The sequence below is a fragment of the Chiloscyllium plagiosum genome, unplaced genomic scaffold (assembly GCF_037043375.1).
Source record: "Chiloscyllium plagiosum isolate Xiang-an unplaced genomic scaffold, Cpla_swu_hap1 HiC_scaffold_2, whole genome shotgun sequence".
NCBI lineage: Eukaryota > Metazoa > Chordata > Chondrichthyes > Orectolobiformes > Hemiscylliidae > Chiloscyllium > Chiloscyllium plagiosum.
Genome location: NW_028270140.1, coordinates 128,496,458 through 128,508,451, shown reverse-complemented (window position 1 = coordinate 128,508,451; position 11,994 = coordinate 128,496,458). Strand labels below are relative to the sequence as shown.

Genomic DNA, 11,994 nt, shown 5'->3' with positions numbered 1-11,994 from the left:
GCCTAGTCTAGGTACTTCCATTGTCAGTGTTCTTCATCTAAGGCTTCTGATCTTCATATCAGCTACAGTCTACTGTTCTACAAGTGCTGAGACTTACCATTTTTTTTTACCATTCAGATGCAGAGGCTACCCTCTGTGCAGAAACCTCTAAGCTCCAATTGGCCAGGAACATGAATCAATTCCCTGGTTACCATGGCAATCATTCACAGTTACCAAGGTGGACATCTTTGTGAGGGTTGATAATAATGGGGTTAGTTCTGACCAATCAGAAGCCTGACCGAAACCAAACATGGAACAAGTAGACACAACAATAGGGCCAGGAGTTTGATGGTGGAATATCAGTCATGGAGACATTAGTTAAACAAAAATGGAGTTAGCAGTGACATAGTAACAAGACTGAGAATTGATTAATGGGCAGAAAGCAGATAATAGGGACGAATTGATCTGTTTCAAGTTGGGGGGCTGTGACTAATAATGTACCGCAATGATTATTGTTGACATCTCAGCTATTTACAATCTATATTTATTATGTAGATGAAGAGACAGAGATTATTGAACCTAGGTTTTCTGATGATATAAAACTAGGAGGTCAAAGAGGGTACAAATAGATATAGAAGGTTAAGTGAATGGACAACAAGTTGGCAGGAGAATAAATGAGAAGTTATTCATTTTGGTCATAATAGAAAAGCAGAATTTTTAAAAAATGTCTAAAACTTGTAAGTATTTGGAGACTTATTTTTCCTAGCAAGGGATTGGAATACAGTAGTAAAGAATCTTGTTACAATTAAATCAGGCTTTGGCGAGATCTGGAGTGCAATGGAAAATTTTGATCTTCATATTTAAGAAAAGATACATTTTCACTGGAGGTAGTACATTGAAGAATAACGAGTTTATCCCTGGGATGTGAGAATTGTCCTGATGTGACACTGAGTAACTTCAAGCTATATTTTCCAGGGTTTAGAAGAATGAGAGGTGATCTAATTGAAACATTCAATTCATGAAAGGCTTTATAGGGTAAATACTGAGACATTTTTCCTGGCTGTGAAATCTATAACGTGGACAGTCTCATGACACAGCAACAATCATTCGGGACTAAGCTGAGGAGAAATTTCTTCATTCTAAAGGTTATGAGTTTTGAAATTCTCTATCTTAGAGGGTTGAGGAAACACCAACATTGAAGATTTTCAAGATGAGGTCGACGTTTTTCACCATATATTTAATATCAGAGGAAAGTAAAGTTAAAGTTCAACTGGGGTAAAACATTACATTGACAAACAAATTAGGATTTTCAGTTAGGCCCGCTGTATCACACATGCATGAAGCTGCAGTTATCAATATGTACACATATTGTCTCTGTTTCAGCTCAACAAAATAATTAACAGCCATTTGTTTGTTCATTTCTTAAGGCAATGTCATGACTGATCAGCTAGTTGTGAAAAAGTGTCTCTGGATCGGAAGTCTTGACTCTGTTTTTTCCCCACAGAGCTGCCAGCAATGCTGAATTTCTTCAGCAGTTTCCTTTTTTGTTTCATATTTTCAGCATCCGCTTTTCTTTTTTTTGATCGGTCAACTGTCTGGTTTAAAATGTGAACAAAATCTGGCATTAATTATTGTATTCTTCATGGTAATACCCTCTATTAATGGTCTCTATGTATAATATGATTGTTAGTTTTCCTCTTGAATTGGAAGTCTTTCAAATTGTGAGTGCAAGTCAGAAAACTTTGACACAATGTGTCTTTTCCAGCAATACATTACTAATGTTGAATCCCATGTTATCAACTTGCTAAGAGTTACTTTTGACCAAAAGTACCAAAATGTAAATACCGTGGACACAAGGCCAGGTCTGACCAAGAATTGGAATTATATGGCGAGAAATGTACGTCTTACCTCTCCAATACCTATCCACCATTGTTAAGGTACAAATCAGGAATGTGATGGTTTATTCTCAACTTACCCAGGTTACTGCAGCTACAACAGCACTCAAGACAATGAACATCACCGAGTACAAATCAGCCCATTTGATTGACAACTTACACACACAATCCTGACAAAATTATATTACTATTCCTATACCGTCACTGCATCAAAAACCTGTGACTCTATACAACACTGTACCTGTCTATGTCAGCAATTCAAGGACATTCACCACAACCGTCTGAAAAGCAATTTCATCCTTTCATATCTCTCTCTCTCTTACTGTGTTCATCTCACTTATCCGTTCTCCTTTCCCAATCCCTCACCTCAACCTGAGCATAAATACCACTTTTCCTAGCTGCTATCAGTTCTGAAGAAGAGGCAACAGACGCGAAACATTAATTCTGCTTTCTTTTCACAGATGCTGCCAGACCTGCTGGGTTTTGCCAGAAATTTCTGAGTTTTTTTCAGTAACATATGGGTTCAGCATACATTGATTTCTTCTTCACCAGTTTGGTTTAAAGCATAGACAGGGAGTTTTAACCCAAGAGAATGGATGACTTTGCTCTGGTGGAGCTTAAAGCCGACAAGAAAAGTCCAATTTTTAATCCAGACCAACTTCCAAATCATCTACTTAGGGCATTAACTGAGGACAAAATATGGGTGTCTGTTAACTTGGCCTGTGAGGCAGATTAAAATTGGAGTTCAGAGCCTCATTGCCAATCAACTTTTTAACTTTAGCTTTAATCAGCCCAATTTCTTTATCATTAATGAACCAAGAGCAACATCCTTGGAATACACAACAGATCAGGAACTATTCTAGATATGCCTGCCTAAGGAAACCCCAGCAATTGGGCACCATACTGATCTTACACTGACCCCACTGCCGTTTAATCTAGATAGCTCTCTGAACTCCTCCTGTCCCGGATCACCCTTGCCATGTCTTCTGTCACCATGCCCAGGCCTATAATTCTCTTCCCAGCTCTGATCTCTGCTTGTCTCCTCCAAGGCCAGTTATAATCATTAACTTGGATTTGTCTTGATTTTTCTCTCAGCAACATGGATATTTCTCCACCCTGTGACCAGCATTCTATCTATCTGGCCCTTGCTGCCCCCTACCACTAATAACCCAGAAGTGCTATCCCCTCCCCAATCTATTCCATACACACACACACACTTACCCATTATGTAGCTTTCAAGCCAAACTTGTTAATGCCAAATGGAAAGCAGATTAGTGATTTCAGTGTCTAGTCTGCTGGGTTTTTGCTTAGTATCCAGATGGTTATAATTTTATTTGTACACTTATATATGTTTGTACTGTTGACTGAGTCTGCTGTAGGCGATTATATATCCAATCAATCTCCATTAAGTCTTGTATTAATCTCTAAACTGGATAAACTTTCTGAAATTTCAGTACTTTCTTTGATTCCATTGAATTTTTTGTTGTAGAAAATCAAAAGTTTGATAAATGCTTTCAACAAATACTAAATAAATCATAGTGAAATTCATTCAAGTGCTTCTCAATAAGCATTTGTGACATTTACAGTTTGACTATTCTGCATATGAAAAAGAATTAGGAGCAGGAGTAGGCAATTCTGTCTCTTGAGCCTGCTCCACCATTTAATATTTTCTTAAAGTAGACAAACAGTAGGTTGGAAGAACACAACAGGCCAGGCAGCATCAGGAGGTGGAGAAGTCAAGTCCCGAAGAAGGGTTGTACCCAAAATGTTGACTTCTCCACCTCCTGATGCTGCCTGGCTTGCTGTGTTCTTCCAGTCTCCTGTTTGTCTACCTTGGATGCCAGCATCTGCAATTTTTTTGTCTCTAACCAAATTAATATGGCTGATCTCATCTCAATCTCAACTCCATTTTACTCCCTAACTCTTTAACCCATTACTAATTAAAAATCTGTCATCACACACTTTTGAGAGAACTAACTTTTCCTCATCTCTGTTTTAGCACTACCACACCTTAGCCTAAAACTTCTTGTTCAAGATTGCCCCACAAAGGGCAACATTTGCTCTCTGTCTGCTTTGTCAATCCGCTTTAGCAATTTATATACATCAATCAGATCTTCTCTCATTCTTCTAAACTACTCAACTTTTTCTCATAAGACAAGAATTTCATTTCTGGAATTAATCCGGTGAACTTTCTCTGAACTGTCTCCAGATACACCTTTTGTCAAGTAAGTATACCAAAACTGTACACAATACTCCAGATGTGGCCTCATCAATGGTTGTAACAACAGTTTCCTACTTTAACCTGAATTCCAAAACTCTATTTTTCCCTCCTTCTTACTTTCAGTACTGCATACCAGCTTTCTATGATTCAAGTATGAGTAGACTCAGATCCTTCTGAACTGAAGTTTTTGAAGCTTAGCTCTGTTGGATAAAGAGTTGCCTTTTTATCCTTCCAACTAAAATGGATAACCTCACACCATGTTAAACTCCATCCGTTAAATTTTGGCCCATTCATCTAACCTATCCATATCCCATTTGTAAATTGCATATTTCCTTATTGGCGGCATTGTGGCTCAATGATTAGCACTGCTGCATCACAGGACCAGAGACCTGGGTTCAATTCCAGCCTTGGGTGGTGGTCTGTGTGGATTTCATCCAGGTGCTCTGGTTTCTTCCCATAGCTTAAAGATATGTAGGTTAAGTAGATTGACCTGCTGCGCTTTTCCATCACACATTTTTAAGCTCTGATCTCCAGCATCTGCAGTCCTCACTTTCTCCTAGTTAAGTAGATTGGCCATGCTAAATTTCCCCATAGTGTTTAGGGATGAGTGGGTTATTTGGAGTAGCCATAGTAAATGTAGGGTTGCAATAGGGAGGGATGCTCATCAGAGGTTTGGTGCATGGGCTGAATGGCCTCTTTCTCCACTGTAGGGATTCTATGATTCCCACCTATTTTAGTGTCATCTGCAAATTTGGCTATATTACATGCTACCCCTGCACCCACGTCATTAATATAGATGGTAAATAGTTGGAGCTCAAGGACCAAATCCTGTTGCAGCTCACTAGTTCCAGCTCGCCTACCAGAAAGAAATCTCATTTATCCTGACTGTCTGCTTTCTGTTGGTTAGCTAATCATCAAACCTAGCTAATACGTTACTCCTAAACTATGTGATCTTACCTTGTGTATTAAACCTCTGTGCGACACTTTATCAATGCCTCTCGAACACAGGTTACAAGACATCTGCAGAATGCCCATTATTCACTTTGTTCATTATATCTTTGAAGAACTCTAGCAAATTTGGTAAACATGATTTGTCCTTCATCAAACCAGACTGACTCATATGGATTGCATTTTAAGTCTCCAAATATCCAGTTGCCATTTGCTTAATTAATAATTTCAACAATTTCCCAATGACAAATCTTAAATTAGCTGGTTTGTAGTTAACCATTTTCTGCCTCTATCCCTTTTTGAATGTTTTTGAAGTTTAAAAGCATTAGCATATTTTAATCCACTGTAACTTTCTAGTACCCAGGGAATTTTTGAATGTATTAAGTGCTTTCAATATTCATACTTTGTTCTTCCAAGAATCTAAGATGTAGGCAATCAGGCCCCAGGGACCCACCTGCCTTTAATCCCAGTACTTTACTCAGTGTAAAGATGTGCAGATTAGGTGGATTGGCCATGCAAACTTTTCTGTAGTGTCCAGGCATGTGTAAATTAGGTGAATTAGGTAAATGTAGGGTTATGAGGATATGGTAAGGCACTGGGATGGATGGAATGCTGTTTCGAGGGTTGGTGCTGACAGTTTTCCCACACTGTAAGGATTCTATAATTCTATTCTATGATTCTACTTTTTCCCTCATAATGATGACTGTTTTCAGTTCATCCTTTTTTATAACCTCTGCAGTACACGTTACTAATGGGATGGTTCCAGTGAAGTCCACATGAAAACTGAGGCAAAATATTAATCTGGTATCTCTACCACTTCTGTTTCTTTATTATTGTTGACCCGGTTTCATCCTCTAAGGGACCAAGATTCATTTTAGCTACTTTCTTCCTTTTCACATACTTATAGAAACATTTGCTATTCACTTTTTTGCTTTGCACTAGTTTGGAAAGTATTGAAAGTATATTTAATTGCTGTTTTTATTGAAGTACTTATACCCAATGTTCAAATTTGCAGTAAAGTGTACAAAGACTGTAAGTCTTCTGTGCATCAGAAAATTCAGTTCCTTTCAAGGCACAGTTCTTTAAGCATGTGAACTCAGGTAATATAACTTCAAACACCCTCTGGTCTCTGAGGCATCCATAAGCCGTAATCGTCCAATTCTTTCCAGAATTCTTCTCCTTTCCACTCAATAGCCTGAAATACAAAAAACAAAATGGTTACTTAAAATAAATAATGAATTTCTGTACTAGATTATTCCTTTTATATTAGTGATGAACAGCTTCTAGCCAAAAGTAGAGCGAGGAAAAGTATGCAAGGGTGTATGTGGAAAGGTTTTGTATAAGGTAATAGTTCTGAAGGTATTAATTTTCATATTACATTGGTCAATCCATTTCAATGATGTAAGTCATAGTCTGTGGGTGGAGACACGGGTTCTACTGGAACTTTTGGAGGGAATATTTATATCTGTGCTAGTTCCCTCAGTTCCTGTCAATTATGTGTGATCCAAATTTAGTTGTATTTACTGTCACGCAATAAGTCTTGTGTTCTAAGACCAAGGTGTTCTTCTGTAGTTATCCTACAGTGTGTAAGCTCTAACACCAAATAGGGCCAAAGCAAAAAGGATTGGTGCTAATGAACGACATCAAACAACCCTTTTCCAAGATTATAAAGTCTGATAGAGTTGGCAGGTACCAGAAATGGTGACCTGGGAAAATACCATGACTGGGGTGGTGGGGAGAAATGAGTTGCAGAAGAAGAGGATGCTACTCCTTGATTGGCTGAAAAAGACTGCTGAATAATTGATTTATGCTCACCTATGTTTTAAAAAAAATCCTTAAAATATTGCAACTAAAGAAATGTAAATAAAGCCTAATTAATGACCTAACCAAGAGCTACAAGCGCTGGTTCTGGCCTTTTCTTAAACACTCCTTAGCAATTCTACTGAAAAATGTAAGAGCGAGTTGGGAAGCAGATCGTTAGAACATTGGAAAAGACTTTTCTGACCAATATCCAGGATAACAATAATGATGTTACCACAGGGAACTTTTAGGCAAATGGATCTATATGACAAGATCATTGAGGATACTAAGACTTAGTACTGAATATGCTGTTAGATGTGGAGGCATAATAAGCAAAACCTACTTGTCATGGACTTCCTACAGAGTGGAAGCAGACCATTTGGCCCAGCAGGTCCACACCAACTTACCAAGAGCATCACACCCAAGCCCACCCCATCCCTGTAACCCTGCATTTCACATGGCTAATCCACCTAGCCTGCATATCCCTGGACACTATGGATAATTTAGCATGGCCAATCCACCCTAATCTGCACATCTTTTCACTGTAGGAGGAAACTGGAACATCCAGAGGAAACTCACACAGACAGAGGGAGTATGTGCAAACTCCACATAGACAATCGCCTGTGGGTAGAATTGAGCCTGAATCCCCGGTGCTGTGAGTCCTTTATCATCAAAGAAAAAGACCCCTGATAAACCATTCAGGCCTCGTAAACGACTGTGTTTTGCATCGTTTCCCAAGTATTCAGTTTGTGCATGCACATTCAGAGACAGACCGTGACTGCCTGTCATGTTTGTGTAGTTTTCAAAAGCTCATAATTTTTATAAGCATCAATGCCATTTGAAATGGCTGAACAAACCACTGGCCAATCTCACATTACTACAGAAAGGAAGTTGCAGATCAGGAAATTGGCTCAGCACAATGTTCACAAGACAACTAGGGTTTGGTACTAATTTCTGGCCTTGTGACACTCTCCTCTCATGCACAAATAAAATGCCTAATTTGATTTCATCTGGAAGCCTCTACATATTCAGGTATTGTTAGAAAAATTACTTGCCCTCCCCATTTTCCCTTACATACCTTTTCAATTATCCAGCTAAAGTCATCAATTCCAGTGTACATTATGTTTAAGATGAGGCCTTTGCTGGCTTTTGGGTCTTCATTCACAGCAAACCCGAGCAAAATGTATGCCTCAGGTTCAGAGACTGTTTACTCAGTAACAGGAATAAAAAAAAGTAAGAGCAGCACAGTTAAGGAATCACATTTAATCATATCAGCATGAGATCCGAGATGTTTCTTACAGTTTCCTAATACATTTAACTTTAAAACAGATATTAAAATTTGTCACAAAACTCATATGTAATTTTCTAAAATGTCTTTTTTCTATCAAGAACTGCTAAATAGATGTTTTATTCCTACTTTTCAGGTAATGCCTGAACATGACTGCGTAACAAATTCAAACTTATTGCTGCACTATAACTGTCACTTTATATAGTAAAGAGTGATTTGAAATGTATTTAATTTAAGTAGCACATAGTAAATGAACTTGCTTGTCAAATTTCACAATTTTGAAACCAGATTTTTAACAGAGTTTTAAAGAACGTTCAGAAGTTAAGGCAGAAGAATGAATCAGATCATCAACTTACAGATGACAAACTTTGAAATCACAACTGGAGTTCCTTGTTCTTCAAAATGACTACTAAAATCCATTGGTTTGTTAGCCCTGTAAAATTAAAACATTTAATTTACTTTTTACAAATGGCTTTATTTTTTGGGAAAGAGAACATCATTCACAAGGAAGGAGGTGACAGATCCAGACATGAAAGGATAGGGAGAGTGGGCACAGGCTGTTGCGAGGGTTTGGAGAATCAGCAAGAGGGAAAGACCAGCTATAATCAGGAGAGGAGAGGACCACGTTCCTCTTGGACCAGCAGCTCCCTTTAACTGCTGGATGACATAATATTACAAGCATTTCATCATAAAACCTTAAAAGGAGTACTAGCGAGATTGTTACTATGTGGGAAGATTGGAAGGAGAAGTTGAGGGTGAGGACCAGTTCAGCCAGGCAGATGAGGGTGTTGGTGGAAGGGTACTGGTTGGGACAGTGTGAGACGAAGAAACATAGGACTTGGAGACCTTTGTTGTGGCGAATCGATGTGTACAGGGACTGGATGTCCATGGTGAAGATGGGGGTCGGGGAAATGAAAATCTTGGAGGAGGTGAAGGGTATGGGTGGTGTCACGAACATAAGTGGGGAGTTCCTGGCTGAACTGGTCCTCACCCTCAACAATTTCTCCTCCCAATCGTTCCTCTTCCTCCAAACCAAAAGGGTAGCCTTGAGCACCCGCATGGGACCCAGCTATGCCTGCCTGTTTGTCGGATATGTGGATCAGTTCAACTGGCACCACACCCCACCTGTTCCTCCACTACATTGATGACTGTATTGGTGCTGCCTCGTGCTCCCATGAGGAGGTTGAACAGGTCATCAACTTTACCAACACCTTCCATCCCGACCTCAAATTCACCTGGACTGTCTCAGAAACCTCCCTCCCCTTCCTGGACCTCTCCATCACTGTCTCTGGTGACCAACTAATCACAGACATATACTACAAGCCCACCAACACACACAGCTACCTAGACTACACCTCCTTTTATCCTACCTCCTGTAAAAACAATTCCCAATTCCTCCACTTCCACCGCATCTGTTCCAAGGATGACAACTTCTACCTCAGAAAGCCCCAGATGGTGTTCTTCTTCCACGATGGCAACTTCCCTTCTCACATAGTTAACGATGCCCTCCAGCGCATCTCCTCCACTTCATGCACCACCTCCCTTGAATCCCACCCCTCCCAATGCAGCAAGGACAGAACCCCCCTGGTCCTCACCTTCCACCCCACCAACCTCTGCAGACAACACACCACTCTCCGCCACCTCCAAATGGACCCCACCACCAAAGATATATTTTCCTCCCCAGCCATATCAACCTTCCAGAGAGACCATTCCCTCCGCAACTCCCTCATCAGGTCCACACCCCACACCATCCTACACCCCACTCCTGGCAGCTTTCCCTGCCACCGCAGCAAGTGCAAAACCTCTGCCAACAACACCACCCCTCTCCTCCATCCAAGGCCTCAAGGGATCCTTCCACATCCATCAGAAATTTCCCTGCACCTCTACCAATGTCATCTGCATCTGTTGCACCCAGTGTGGTCTCCTCTACATAGGGGAGACAGGATGCCTTCTCGCAGATCATTTCAGAGAACATCTCTGGGACACCCACAACCACCAACCCAACCACCTTGTGGCTGAACACTTCACCTCCCCCTCCACTCCATCAAGGACATGTAGGTTCTGGGCCTCCTCCACAGCCAAGTCATTACCACCCAATGCCTGGAGGAGAAATGCCTCATATTCTGCCTTGGGACTCTGCAACCACATGGGATAAATGTGGATTTCAACAAGCTTCCTCTTTTCCCTTCCACATTATTCCAGTCCCAAACCTCCAACTCGGCATCGCCCTCTGGACCTGTCCATCACGCCACCCTCTGACCTATCACCTTCTTCCTCACCTTCATCCAGCTATCGCTTTCTCAGCTATCTATCCCCAAACCCCACCCCTCCCATTTATCTCTGAGCCCTGATCCACAAGCCTCATTCCTGATGAAGGGCTTATGCCCGAAACGTCGACTCTCCTGCTCTTTGGATGCTGACTAACCTACTGTGCTTTTCCAGCACTACACTCTCGACACAGATCTCCAGATGTAATATCCAAAATGCCCTGCATAACTGAAGAATAACTTTTCTATTTTTGCATTCAAACCCATTTGTGATAACATGTTATTAGCTTTCTTAATTACTTGCTGTATCTATAATAACCTTCTTGTGATTCATACATTAGGACACCTCTGCATCTCAGAACTCTGCAAATTCTCACTGAACAGATAATATGCTTCTTCTTCCTGGCAAAATAGACAATTTTGTATATTCCCACATTGCTCTCCATTCACCTATCACCAAATTATCTTGACCTCATTGTGTCCTCTTCACAAATTGCTTTCCTATGTCTTTCTGTTGTCAGTAGGTTTGACAAATCCATCTCAGTCTCATCATCTAAGTCATTTATATAAATTGTAAACACTTGAGGTCCCAGTGTCAATTAGTATGACACACCATTGTTTACATTTTGCCAACCTGAAAAATACCCATTTACGTCTGCCTCGTAAATTAGCCAATATTCCATCCATGTCAATTTCCTGTACTTATACCATAAAACCATAAGGTATAGAACAGTATTAGCCCATTTGGCCCATCAAGTCTGCTCCATTGTTTAACAAAGCTGATATATTTCTCAATTCCATTCTTCGGCATCTCTCATAACCTTTCTATGGCAATGGGTTTCACAGATTCCACACCCTCTGGGGTGGCACGGTAACTCAATGGTTAGCACTGCTACCTCACAGCATCAGAAACCTGAGTTTAAAATCCCCCTTGGACAAACATCTGTGTGGAGTTTTTGCATTTTCCCTGTGTCTGTGTGAGTTTCCTCTGGCTGCTCTGGTTTCCTCCCACAGTCCAAAGTTGAGCAGGTTGGGTGGATTGCCCAGGCGAAATTGCCTATAGGATGTGCAGGCTAGATTGATTAGCCATGGGAAATGCAGGGTTATAGGGAGAGGATAGGTCTGGCTGGGATGCTCTTTGGAGGGTCAGTGTTGATTCAATGGGCCAAATGGCCTACTTCCACACAGTAGGAATTTTATTATTGAAGACGTTCCTCCTCATCTCCTTGCAGCACCTTGTCAAAGGCCGTCTAGAAATCTAAATAGATCATGTCCACTGGTTCTCCTTTGTCTAACTTGCTTGTTACCTTCTCAAAGAAATCCAACAGATTTTGTCAGGCATGACCTTGCCTCAACGACGCCATGCTGACTCAGCCCTATTTTACTATGCAGTTCCAAGTACTCCACAATCCCATCCTTAATAATAACCTCAGAAACACTGAGATCAAGCTAACTGGCCTATAATGTCCTTTCATAGAATCCTTACATTGTGGAAGCAGGCCATTCAGTCCATTGAGTCCACACCCCCGATCCTCTGAACAGCATCCCACCCATACCCATCCTTCCCTCATCTGTCCCTGTAATCCTGCATTTGCT

The 11,994-nt window shown here is 40.7% G+C and overlaps 1 protein-coding gene across 1 annotated transcript; it reads right to left on the bottom strand.

Annotated features, from left to right (window-relative positions):
• Positions 1-6,038: 6,038 nt before the first annotated feature.
• On the bottom strand, positions 6,039-11,762 carry LOC148151992 (ufm1-specific protease 2-like). The gene is made up of 4 exons (XM_087994044.1): positions 11,749-11,762; positions 8,488-8,564; positions 7,922-8,046; positions 6,039-6,238 (listed from the first exon to the last, which is right to left on the bottom strand). Exons 1-4 carry the CDS (start codon positions 11,760-11,762, stop codon positions 6,155-6,157), a joined length of 300 nt encoding a protein of 99 aa, XP_087850170.1. The 3' UTR covers positions 6,039-6,154.
• Between the last annotated feature and the right edge of the window lie 232 nt (positions 11,763-11,994).